This window comes from Aplidium turbinatum, chromosome 12, assembly GCF_918807975.1.
Source record: "Aplidium turbinatum chromosome 12, kaAplTurb1.1, whole genome shotgun sequence".
Taxonomy (NCBI): Eukaryota; Metazoa; Chordata; class Ascidiacea; order Aplousobranchia; family Polyclinidae; genus Aplidium; species Aplidium turbinatum.
Window position 1 is genome coordinate 1,042,677 of NC_137483.1, and position 13,110 is coordinate 1,055,786.

Here is a 13,110-nt window from a genome sequence, read left to right on the forward strand (position 1 = left end):
TGTAACAAAGATTTGTTACGTAAAAAGTCACATGAGTGTGGTGGGCCAAGACTATAAGAAGCCGGGTTTGCAGCGGAATCAGAGCGGTGCAGATTTTGCGAGCAAGACAATTTTGCCAAAAATTGTCAAATACTTTTTAAATATTTTCAGAGAACGACAAGTGACTATAAAAATAAAACAGCAGCAATAAAAAGTTACGTTTTTGTATTGAGGGCATTAAAAATATCAGCGTTAACATTTAAACAATTTGTTTTAATTGTGAAAAATATTCAAAAGTGTGATGCAATTAACAACGTGACGTATCATGGCGGGTGACAACTGACGTCACAGTGACGTTTGAAGCTATGTCGTTGCCATTTGTTTCAGCTAAACTTCGCTTTTGATGGTATCCTGGTTACTATGGACGAGTTATGTTGGGAGTTGGTTGTTAGGACCGGATTTGGGACGTAATCAAAGTGATGAATTGAATATTTACCACTTTTTGCAGTTACAACGAAAATCATCAATTCATGGTCTACCACTCTACCTGGACCAACTCTCTTACCTTAGTCACGTTACACAGGGACTAACTTACATTTTGTTAACTTTCAGCGCTTGTAACCGAAAGCATTGTGACGTCATAAACTGTATTATTAACAACTCAAAGCTTTTTGTCAATCATCACTGAATATGAAGCTGTCCATCGTTGTCGTGGTAACCATGATGGTGCTGGTAAATGGTTCACCATATTTCAAGCACTACGACCAACCAGAGTACAAGTTGGAGAAGAACCAACCCAAGGTGAGCCCTAAGAACAATCGATTCATATTCTGATGGCTTCCAACCGCGACTGAGCGAAAAAAACTTTTAAGAGATGATGCGTGTGTTACGTCATAACACAGCCGACAAAATTGGTTCTTTTTACGTTAATTAACGTCTTTTGATTCAATGTAAATAGGACCAATTTTACTAGCTGGAAATACATGTTTACTGTTTGAACAAGTGCACATTGCCGCATATCAGTAGAGTTTATTTGTAAAGTGAAAGTAGGCTACATTAGTGGGTACTTTGTTAGGTCTTAAAAACCATAAAAAGTTTTCTAGAAATCAGCCTCATTTTGATCCAGACCCTGAACCTAACTTCACGTGAATTCTTTGATTCCAGGATGGTTCCTTCGAGATCCGCCGGTACTCCCCCGCCAATTGGGTGAGCACGACAATGGAGGGGCCAGAGATGAGCGATGAGGGAAAGGAATTCATGAAACTCTTCGAGTACATCAACGGATTCAATTTTAAAAGTAATGTTTTATTTGGATAAGGATCAGCTTGGAAGTTTCGGTTTAGTTCAGTACACCCTAGCCCCAAAAAGGCCGCAGGCATTTCTTATATATTTTTTAAACATTTATTCTACCAAACTATTGGATGTGGAATACCATTGTTGCTTCATAAGAGAAATTTCCTTTTACTTTAAAATTTAGTTATGCCGCTTTAAAAGATCGTTGGAATTAAACAAATGTTGTTTTCCAGAGGATAAGATGCCGATGACGATTCCTGTGACGATCAAGTTCAGTTCTCCTCCCTGCATCATGTGCAACAGAAGCTACACCATGTCATTCTACGTCGCCAAGGATTTCCAATCTGATCCGCCAACCCCAGTGGAAAAAGATGTCGTCATCGAGAAGCGACCAGAATTCGTCGCTTACGTCAGGTGGGCCGCTCAGCTATATAGTGACGTCACAATGCTGCTCTGATGTAGCAACTTCCAACGTAGTTTAACGCTTTAGACGCGTATTCTCGAATTCTAAAAGCAAAATTGCAGATTTCCCAGCAGCCCAGTTCATGACGACATATTCCAGACTGAACTAATCTGTTAAAAAGGGCGCACATTTAAACTTTGCCATGGGTGCCATTTTGCCTGGGCACGCCACTGCTTGCTATAGCTAGTACTATCTTTGATGGATATATTTTTGTTCGCACGCGTGAATGACAAAAGTTAAACACAGTTATGTGCAGTGGTATTGAGTCACAACTTGCTCCGGCATTTGGTTGGTTTAATTTATGAACTTTCCTTCTGCAGAACCTTCCCCGGTTTCGCCTGCGAGAGGACTTACCGGAGGAATGCAATGGATCTTCATAAAGATCTCCTGAGAAACGGAGTCACTGATGCCATGGTGATGGGGGATATGTTCTATGGGGCAAGCTACGACAGCCCCATTCATATATTCAAGCGACGCAACGAGATCTGGGTGATTGGAGCCAAGAAAAATGAAACCAACAACCTGCTCTACTACTATCCCTCCGTCTAATCCCGGACCATAATCTCACCAGTTGTGTACGGACGAGTTCATTTCATAAATCAAAGCTAATGTGGAATCGCTTCTGTTTTAAAATTAATAGTTTTCAAAACACTTCGTATAATAAACAACTGTCTGGCATACCTTACAATGTTATCTTGTTAGTAACATGCTTTTAGTTTTGCACAAGTTGCAATTTGACCGGCCAAGCTAAGCTGCTATTTTGCATTTCATGTTGACGTCTGAAATGTTAATCTGCCGTAATTGGTGATTATGGCGAGGAGACCTCACTTTTAATTGTTCCAGGAACTATAACCGAGCTCTCTTACTAACCTGATACTAACAAACCACAACCGAAAAATTGTCAGCACTTTATCACAGTGATACATTTCTCTCGCCTTTTGCTGCCATAAATGCCTGATTGTTGCACAACAATTTGTTTGCTTGTTCTACCGGTAGCCTACATCGACAATGACTGAACACAGAAGATGTTGGTTGTCATCTTATTGAAGTTTGAGCTGATGATGAATTCCCACTCAGTAAATTGTTAGAGACAACAAGCTGTCTGGTCGATGCCAGGTCAGTCTTGGTCGTCACTCGCTTCATACACTCGCCCTCCAGCGGACAGATGTCGTAACTTTTTTAAGTAATTTTCACAACGACACCATGTTTTGTTCATGCATTTCTGACGTCACACAAACTTTTCATGCTCTGTTGATTTCGGCTTGTGATTGGATGTTTTATCGAAAATGCAAATACAATGGTTGCTCAGCAACTAACTCGAAGCGTTTATGCCTCAGTTACCAAACACTGCATCAGAAGTTGGCTACATTCATCTGTTGAAGTTCATTGTCGTTAATTTACTGGAAGCCAGAGAGCGCTATGTTTCAGTGAGGCGTGTCACCCCACTTCATGTGCCGTTCCGTTGAGGTCAGATTACTTTAAACCCTTATTACAGGAAATTTAGGTGACTCAATCGGCACAGATGTTGACAAATTGTCTACATGGCATTTCCTTGCAGGTTATTATTCTATACAAATGTGAAGACGTTAGTTCAGTGGTAACGCGCCCAGCTCAAGATTATGCGACGCTGGTTCGACTCTCGGGGTGTGCGCTTGAGCAACGTATTTCAGAACTGCTCTCCATTCAGCGGCACCTAGTGAATGGAATAATTCTCCAACAACACTTCAACAAACGGAAAACTTCACTCTGCCAATCTCGGTAACCGGCTCTGTGTCAAGAGCCTCTACAAGTATGCGAAACTACCAGGAATAACCAATCGAGGCTTTGTCAATCCGAGGATAAAGATTCAAAACCAACCAACCAACCAACCTTGTTTTTATAGAGGATGATGTTGATAAAACCTCATCAAAACAATCATCAATCCCTATCGGGAGATCTGCTTCCTACTCAGGGCGTAGTTTTACTGTAGCTTACTAGCTCTCAGACGAAGCACACAGCAAGCTTAACAAGCACACAGAATAATGTAGAACTAAGTTACAAGAAATATTTGTTCAGCATTTCAAGCAATATTGGTTTTTCTGAAGTTTTCTGTGTCGTGGGCAAACCCCTACAACAAGTGACACATGCAGATCGAATATGCTTTGCACATCTGTAGCATCTTCCCCGTTTGATACTTTGAATTGTGCGATTGAAAGTGCTTGAAGTAGCAGCATCGATGAACCCACACTTTTCGACAAGTAGGCTAGTTATGGTTTCTGCTGCAAACTTCTTTTTGTTGACAATGGCTACGGCTAAGCAAGCTGAAAGGAGTTTTTTGCGAGAATCTGTTTTTTTTTAAACTTTTTCCATTGTGTCTCATTACACTTTTTGCCTCTCTTTACCTGTGGACTTGCGCTGCTATGCTACTTCATGTCGATTAGCCATTACCCAGCCATTACCATTACCTATCTATATTGTTCCTATACCACGTAACGTTGTGAAGTAAACGATTGCAAACCAGACCATGAGAGGCAAATAAATGATTCGAATTGAAGAGGAATCCGTAACACTATAATTCTTCTGAGGTAGAGTACAAGAACTCGCAATCTATCTTCTTGAGTCGGAAAGCTATTCACTAAATGCACGTGCAACTTTCTTAAAAGCAGCCAGCTATTCATATGCGATAGCTATTGTGAAGTGATTTCAAATCTCTATTTTCAAGACTATCTTCTACTGTTTTTGATTGTTGACATTTTGTCAACAGATGTGCCGAGATAAAACGCAAATAACTGATTGTGGAAAGAATTTAACGTTTTGAAGTCGCTACAGCAGTAATCGACTCCGGAGCCCTCTTGCGTCTCTGAATGTTGCTGAGCGAGTGTATAAGAGGTGAGAGCAATCTCATACAAAAAAAGTCGATGTCAACAAAATGTCAGCGCATGGGCTGATAAGGGTTAAAATTGCAACAAACAATAAAAGTTGCCAAACATCAACTACGTATTTGTAACTTCACTGTACTTCGGTTCGTTCTTGTATGCTGATAAATTGCATTCAATTGGTCAATATTTTACGATTCACTCATTCAAGCTTTACTAAAAACCGTTATATAATGTTTTAATAACTTAATTGATTTTCCGGCTAAAAGTTAAAATGTCCAAATCCTTCTCATCTTCAGACCATTTAGAAGAGATGGAGTTGCTGAGATGAGGAAGAATTTCACGGCAAATTGTCGAACTCTAATATCAGATGCATTGTCTCTTATAGTTGCCTAGGAGTGCGCCACTCACAGAGGTCAAAAGTCGTGTTGGCTGCATTCGTGTAGGTTTAGAATGCAAACAATGATCTAATGTTCTTTTAAAAGCTTCTGCATGAGTGAAAACTAAAAGTTTATCTTCCGCCATATTGTGCTCCACCAATTACAGAACAGAGGATGAAGACAAAGTGTGGGCAGAGGTCCAGATAGAGAACTCACAGTTGATTATTGGGAGGTGAGACCATTTTATTAAAGGGGGAGGGGAGTTTGTGGTTGTTGTTTCTTATGCAGAAGCTTCTCGTTCTGGATCTAAATTCACAACTTGGAGGTTTCAGTTGGCAGCCCATACCCAGTGACGTAATTGGATGAGTTAAGGATTTCATATTCGTGACATAGAAGCAAATCCTACGTTAAATATTTAGACGAATTTGAAAAGTTGCGTTGAGGAAAGGCGGTGATTGCAGAAACAAACTGCAAGAATTATTTCACCAGTCACATGATACGCATGAGTGAAGCTGTGGTCAAGGTTGACTAGACAATGTTTCAGGTTTTAAGTTGAATTTTGTTTGATTGAATCTTTATCCTCGGACTGGGAAAGTTTCTTGCAGAGCTTAATCCTGGCAGTTTCGCATACTTGTAGAGGCTTTGAATCACCGACGCAGGCCCGGTCGCCGAGATTGACAGAGTGAAGTTTCCGATCGTTGTCGGGGAATTACTCCATCCATTAGATGCCGCTGAATGGAGAGCAGCCCTTAACGTGCGTTGCTCAAGCGCACACCCCGAGAGTCGAACCAGCGCCGCTATTGATCTTGAAGTTTCTTCGTTCCAGAAGTGATGCGCTAAACAATTGAGCTATCGTTGTTTGTTCGTTCAATCATGCAAAACGTGCATTATGTAACTCTGGCTAGGGTGTTCAACTTGCATGACATTCTTTTCATCTTAACCAGGGTTTTGCAGCATATTCAATTACACAAGTTCCTGCATTAGATGTTGAATAGACTTTAAAAACGAAGAAACCAAGATCAAGCGACATTGGTTTAATTCTCGAGGTGTGCGCTTGAGCAACGCACTTCAACAACCAAGGCAAACTTTACTTTGTCAATGCCGGTGACCGAACCTGCGTCAGTGGTTCAAAGCCTCTACAACTAAGCGAAACTAACATGAATAGGCCTAAGCTTGCAAAGAAGAAATAATTTGAAAGCACCAGCACTATTAACAGTTGGGCTGTGCTTAGTGTTTTTTGCTCCTTACCCACCAGAAGCAGGCGTCTTTGAAGAACTCCAATTAGACGCCGTGAAGTCACAATTGGATGGATGAACGATTTATTTGAACAAATACATAGGAAAATTCCAAATGGCGTTGATGATAACAAAATTTAATGAATAAAATAAAAATAAAATAAAAACTTAAATTGATCTACCTCAAAACAACTAGGCTACAACAAGACGTTATAGCAACGTAATATAACAAAGTAAAAGCTTAAAGATAGAACTGTAGACACCATCTTGTGGGGTGATCGAAACACAGATATCACGAAAAGTTGGTTTAAAGGGGACGAGACCACTGGAGGTCAGGTTTCTACCTCCCCATCAGACTGTATACGACCGACCCCCAACTCGCATCGTATTGCGAGGATGGCAGCAATCCAATGGCCGCGAGTTCGAATCCACTTTAGTTCGCAACAATCGACACTTTCTTGACGCTACGTCGACCGTTTACTGTATTTTGTGACGTAATAGTTGCTTCAACTTGTGAGTTCTGTGACGAAGACAAGCCGAGTATTCGACGACGACGTTCTTCGTCTAGTTGCTTATCCTCACTACTATTCGTGTTAGATAACGTGATGTCATCGAGCGATATTGTGGCTTTGTTCTCACACTGATTTGATTCCTTGTTGGGCGATTCAAACTTTGCTGCTGCCATCAACACGCTTTTCCTGGTTATTTGAATTGTAGCCCTATCAGTGTCGTCTATTTTGATCATTTTCTCTCCGCCAGCTGGCGCTACCGAAGTAAAACTTGGAGATTGATTTTCCAAGCTGGAAGTTGGCGATCTTTTGCCATCTGTAACTGCATCATTGGCAATGATGTCATTTGGATTGTTTGTTTGACTGTTCGCTCTCTTTGCGACGTGATTGCAAGTAGTGTTGCTCAATTGAAAGAAGTCGAAGACTCGCTCTTCTTCCACAAATTGTTCCATGTCCTCTACCGTCTGCGCGGAACAATGAGTTACTTTTGTTGCATCACAATTGCTTTAGTGATTAATAATCATTAACAGCCCAATCATCAAGTAATCCCGTCTTTGAGTTTTTTATTGTCGAGTGTAATGTTCACTACCTATTAGCTCTCAACACGTTTGAGGTGTTATCCGTTCGGTGGCGGCTAAGGGATATTATGAGAGAGGACAGGCCAGTCACTAGAAGGCACCCTTTGCCTTTCCAGTCAACCAACTTTGATTGGACAATATGGCTTTGGATTTAAGTGAAGAACTTGCGATAGTAGAAAGAGCAGCTTACCCCTAAATACTTGACGTCATTAAATATTTGTGGAGGCATTGCTTTAGGGTTTCCACACTCTTCTCTCATCTTTTGCTTGATCATCTCATCAGTAGTGATGTCAACCCACTCTGAAGGTATGCTCAGGCTTTCAATCAAGTATCTGAGCCTGGTCTGGTCTCCATTCACCTGCAAGTTCAACAATAAACATAATAAATCAAAATTAGTAAAACAATAATAAAAATCAATTAGCGTACAGCAATTATTATAAAGCAACAAAGGGACATTCCAACCATCTAGTCGCGCAGCCACTTTACTCAATAATTTCATATTTATTCCTAAAGTTTTGTTTCCAGTCTGCTAGCGGTAAACAACCAAGCCAGGAATATATTAGTTTTAGCATTCTATCAGATTGTAAAAGAAAATTGTTATTTGTTGTAAAATGTTGGTAATTCGTGAGAATTTGCTCATTTTTTGTATTTTTCAATCAGATTTAGTTTATATTGTTTTTGAAAGTAAGAACAAGAGATATTTCTTAATTTAGGAAGTAATCATTTCATATCTTTCACCTTGGTATGCGGAGTAAGTTGTGTGCACGATGACGTTTGACTTGAAGTAAAAACAAGTTAGTAGTTCACAGAGTAGCATATCTTTAAAATATTTATGCGTTAGTTTAATAACTTCCAGTTAATATAGCTCATTGATTAAAAAACATCAAGTGCATAGTGTGTGGGTGTGATGCTCTCACAACTCAGCGCTTTAAAAAGCAGACAATTTCAGTGCAGCCGCGTAGAGGCGCATCTGAGTTCATCATTACTCTCACGCAGTTCACATAGTGCCGAGTGCCAACGGATTTCAATGGCATTTTTATAAAATTTTTGGTGTGACTTGATGAGGTATCGAACACACGTCTGATTTTTTATGTTTTCTGATTGTTATGACAAAACAAAATCAGCGTTGGATCAATTACAATGGTAACTGAATGTAATAAATTACACATTTTTATGTAATTGTAATTGAGACTTTTTGTTGTTGTGTAATTGTAATTTCAAATAATTTGGTCAGTACTTTCGTTGTGCCGTTAGTTGGGGTTCAGGGACTTCTACATAGCAACCTAATCTTTATTCAATGCAATTCTACTTGTCTGTGATAAAATCAAACTGTAAAAAATCATCGATGAATATTGAAACAGTTTATTTTTGTAATTGAAAGGTGTAACAAATTAATTACAATTGGTAGTAACTATTGTAATTTGAAAAATTCAAAATAACGTAATTGTAATGTAGGCTACTTAAAAATTGTGGAGGCGTAAAATTGCGTATTCTGAGAGTATTATCAGGCTAAATCAATAATAAAATTCAGTCAAAAAATGCTGTAACAGGTTGAAATGTTTATTTGAAATATTTCAGAGAGGGGGAGGAGAATTGCCCTCTATGCTCCCCTGGCTAAGTTCCTGGATGTAGCCTAATTGTAATGTATACTTGAACTAACACTCAGTAATTGATTCAACTCTGGTCAATACAATTGTCAAACGCTTATTGCTGGTTAAAAAAAGATGGTTTTATTGGTTTTATTCGATTACCTTGATGACAAATTCTTTTGACGCACATGACAAGAAAAATTTAATTTTGCAAAACTGAACAAAATTATAGGAAATGGCATGACAATGATGACTCCATGACATCACAGTCGGGGGACCAACATTTTTAGGGACCCAGCGGCCCAACATCACAGTCAAGGGTCCAACAGTACATTTAGGCCAGAGGGCGAACACTGCTGCAATGAGCCCACAACTCCATCATGTGATGTAATTGCAGAAATTTATGCAAAGAACCTGTTTCTGAAATCAGGTTCTTAAGAGCAAATATAAAACCAATTGTATTCTTGTTATTTTGCGACCAAAGTTTGTCAGGAATCAGCATAAAACGAAATCAATCTTGCTGCAAACTGTAAGTTTGCTTGAAATGTCTTTTCAAAATTTATCTCACATTTTAAGGACTGCTCTCCATTCAGCAGCATCTAATGGATGGAATAATTCCCCGGCAACAACACATCAACAATCGGAAACATCACTCTGTCAATCTCGGTCATGTCGTCTGTGTCAGTGATTTAAAGCCTCTACATTCTACAAGTATGCGAAATTGCCAGGAATACCTTTACAAAGAAGCTTTCCCAGTCCGAGGATAAAGATTCCTATAACCAATCAACATCAGCTTGTTTAGGTTATGAAAAAACAATTCCCCAGTTTGCAAATCAGTCATTTTGCATTGATTCAACGTTTGCAAACGTTCGCCAATATAAATGACTCATTTGCTGGTTGGGGCTGTTTTCGTTTAAATTGACATTAAAGCGACTAACCTTTCTATTCCCAGTCACACTTGCCCAGTAGATCCTTATCACCATAGCAACTGTATCGGGTTATCCCAGGTCACTCAATAGAAGGTTTGAGGTTATTGCTGGTCACGTTGTAAATGCCAAAGCAATTGAACAGCGCAAGCAATTGAACAGCGCAATCTATCAAATCTATCTAAGTCTAAAGGGCAGTCAAAGTGTCGGATTATTATTCACTGCTTAGTTCAATTTTTATTTTGACACCGATTCATTCATTGATGAAGTTAATTTAAAGCTATAAATCTTACATCCTACTTGATTTCGCTGCAGACCATGTTAGAAAATCTTAAAAGTTGTAAAAATGAAATAGTTCAGTGTAGTCCTAACTATGAAAGAAAAAATACGGCTTTGCATCACACGGAAGAGGATCTACAAAACTACACTCATTTCCCCACACAGTTAAGTCTGATCAGAAATTTGTACAAACGGGAAAGACATCAAAAAAGTAACTTGCAAAAGTTTTAAGGAAATTTTCAGAAAAGAGTTCACTCTGATCTAGCTGACCGACTCCGTGGCACTGTTTGATTTGAGTTATTGAAAAACTTCATACACATTTACTGACGTCTACCGGTGCATCCCGCAATAAAGCTCGTCGTCCTCAAATTGAGTTCACACGCATAGGAAGTAATACAGCGACTCGTGAGCAAATACTGCAATAAACGAGTCTACATAGCAAAATTATTCAACTGCAAGTTGGTTTCAAGCCTGTTCGTGATTTTCATTAAAACTTTCCTGGCTGATTGGCTGCAATGCCAAGGACTCCAGACATCCCATAGACTTGCGTGGACCTCGTGGTTATGTGCAAAACTACCCAGACAGCAAATCAACCGTTTTTTCGATGTTGATCAGCAAATCAACCGATTTCCAACGTCTGCAGACGTTGAATCAATGTAAAAATCGGTTGATTTGGTGTTTGCGTAACTTGTCCAACGTTGATGAGATTGAGCAACTTCTACGTCACTGGGGCATCCCCAGTTGTCCGTATGAGGTCAGATACATTCTAATTGTTCATTGATTAAAAAGCTTTTTAAGGTGTCCATCGATCGTTTCTGCTTCAACATATTTCCCAGCGGGAAAATCAGCTCTTTTTGCATTGATTCGATTTCTTGAAACGTTAACTTAATGTAAAAGAAAGATAATTTTCTGGCTGGGATGTTGCCATTTTGAAACTTTCTTTGCCTCTCTTAGTGACGTGTTCTCCATTGAACATCTAAGTGAGCCTCTCAACTAAATGCTGACAGTCCCTTTCTAGAGTCTAAGATATCGAAAGATGTGTCATCTAACTCATCAATAAGAATATCAACTAAATCTCGACAAAATTTCCAAGGCGTTTATCAAATATCTGATGAAATGTGAACATTATATTTGCATAGCGTAACATCCAACTTCAGCCTTGAGTGTTTCAGGCTCACACTTAGTCAATGATTAACGACGAATAAACAATTCCATTGTCAAGACGCTGCGACGTTTGCTCGAGTGGGTTCGTCTTTCTCGCCACCAGCTTGCCGTTGTGATGTCATCATAGATTTTGCCGGCCGCGACCAAATTTAACTGAAACTTTTCGACGTTTCTTTTGCATTAGAAAGCAAGAAAAAGACGCAAACAACTCAACTTCACTCGAGCAAGCTCACTACACCGCCAGGGGGTAAATCAGCCGAGGCTTCATTATTTGCGAACAATCATCGCTCACAGAACATCCTCTTCACCTAAACATAAACGGGATGACGTCATCATAGCAAAGAGTGCGTTATCTAACCTCACATCGGTCGCTCATTATTTTGCATTGTGCACACCACGACGCATCGCTAATAGCTTCCTGACGTTATCGTATACATAACATTAAAATACGAATCAACGTACATTGAGTATATACATTTATACTTAGTATTATTGCATAAATTCTGACGTCAAAACCGGTCGCACTTGACTTGGTTCGCTACACGTATGGTGTGACGTCATGTTCAACAATCGTCGTAGTCAACAAACTTTACCCAAACAGTTTGAATCAATGAGCCACAATGACTTTATACGAATGTGACAGAGGAATTTAGAAAATCATGATCACCAACGTCTGTAAGCTATCACATCAGGCACATGATTGAGTCTGTAAGCTATCACATCAGGCACATGATTGAGTCTGTAAGCTATCACATCAGGCACATGATTGAGTCTGTAAGCTATCACATCAGGCACATGATTGAGTCTGTAAGCTATCACATCAGGCACATGATTGAGTCTGTAAGCTATCACATCAGGCACATGATTGAGTCTGTAAGCTATCACATCAGGCACATGATTGAGTCTGTAAGCTATCACATCAGGCACATGATTGAGTCTGTAAGCTATCACATCAGGCACATGATTGAGTATTTATTTTGCGCCTACTGCAACTGCGATCATAGATGCATCACATCAAACTGGAAGCAGCGAAGGAACATAGTCCTCCAGTCTTTTGCTATCCTTGTTTGAGCATAATCATTAAGTGTCTTTCCCGAGATACAGCCGTGTGACGTAACGAGGTGTCGAACGTCGCGCAGACGTTCTCACCACTCATGAGTGACAATGCAACGTGACAGCTTCTCAAGGAAGTCCGTTACAATTTCCCTTTGATGACGTAGATACCAAGCCGGTGCAATGATCAGCGACAAGATTCAAATTGCTCGTTTCTTCTGAGCAGTTGATACAACTGAAGGAAGTGACGATTTGTTCATTTTAAAACTATACTTCATAAATTCCTAAAGTATATTCTCTACATCAAAAGTAACATTAAAGCTTTGGTAGAGACTTCGCTTTAGAGTTAGTCTTGTAAACTTAATGTTACTTTTCGCTTAAAAGTAACATATTAAGTTTACAAAATTCTCGCTGTAACCCGAAGTTAATGTAACAGGTCCCGCGTGACCAAGTTGATTATTTCCAAAAGCCTAATGTATTTTTACAAAGCCAAATGTTCCAAACATTACAGTAAGGTAAAGGTGAGTCCTATACTTGATCCAAGCATCGGGGATAAAGTTCTCACTAAGCCATCGACACTAACGAGAGTAGGGTGGCCAGCTCCTTTCTCTCGGCCGCCTTTACTTCAGCAACTACGCCCACCCAGTTTATTACACCCTTGGTAGAGGTGAGCGGTGTTTTTCAACAACCAGCATAAGCCGGGAGTCGAACCAGGATTGCATGATTGGAAATAGAACGCATTATCCGCTGCGCCATCCCACCGCATCAATATTACAGTGACGTCTCAATAAATACAGTTTTGGGGGT

The 13,110-nt window shown here is 39.7% G+C and overlaps 2 protein-coding genes across 3 annotated transcripts; one reads left to right on the plus strand and one right to left on the minus strand.

Annotated features, from left to right (window-relative positions):
• The first annotated feature begins 595 nt into the window (after nucleotides 1–595).
• Nucleotides 596–3,051, plus strand: LOC145781100 (heme-binding protein 2-like). Its single transcript, XM_082592855.1, has 4 exons — nucleotides 596–780; nucleotides 1,144–1,276; nucleotides 1,506–1,686; nucleotides 2,056–3,051. Exons 1-4 carry the CDS (start codon nucleotides 670–672, stop codon nucleotides 2,282–2,284), a joined length of 654 nt encoding a protein of 217 aa, XP_082448981.1. The 5' UTR covers nucleotides 596–669; the 3' UTR covers nucleotides 2,285–3,051.
• Nucleotides 3,052–6,278: 3,227 nt separating this feature from the next.
• Nucleotides 6,279–9,987, minus strand: LOC145781362 (uncharacterized). Of its 2 annotated transcripts, none has more exons than XM_082593145.1 (3): nucleotides 9,820–9,987; nucleotides 7,483–7,650; nucleotides 6,279–7,178 (listed from the first exon to the last, which is right to left on the minus strand). In XM_082593145.1, exons 1-3 carry the CDS (start codon nucleotides 9,862–9,864, stop codon nucleotides 6,639–6,641), a joined length of 753 nt encoding a protein of 250 aa, XP_082449271.1. In that variant the 5' UTR covers nucleotides 9,865–9,987; the 3' UTR covers nucleotides 6,279–6,638. The 2 variants fall into 2 exon arrangements, with proteins under 2 accessions (XP_082449271.1, XP_082449273.1); XM_082593147.1 differs by lacking the exon at nucleotides 9,820–9,987 and adding an exon at nucleotides 8,031–8,129.
• Between the last annotated feature and the right edge of the window lie 3,123 nt (nucleotides 9,988–13,110).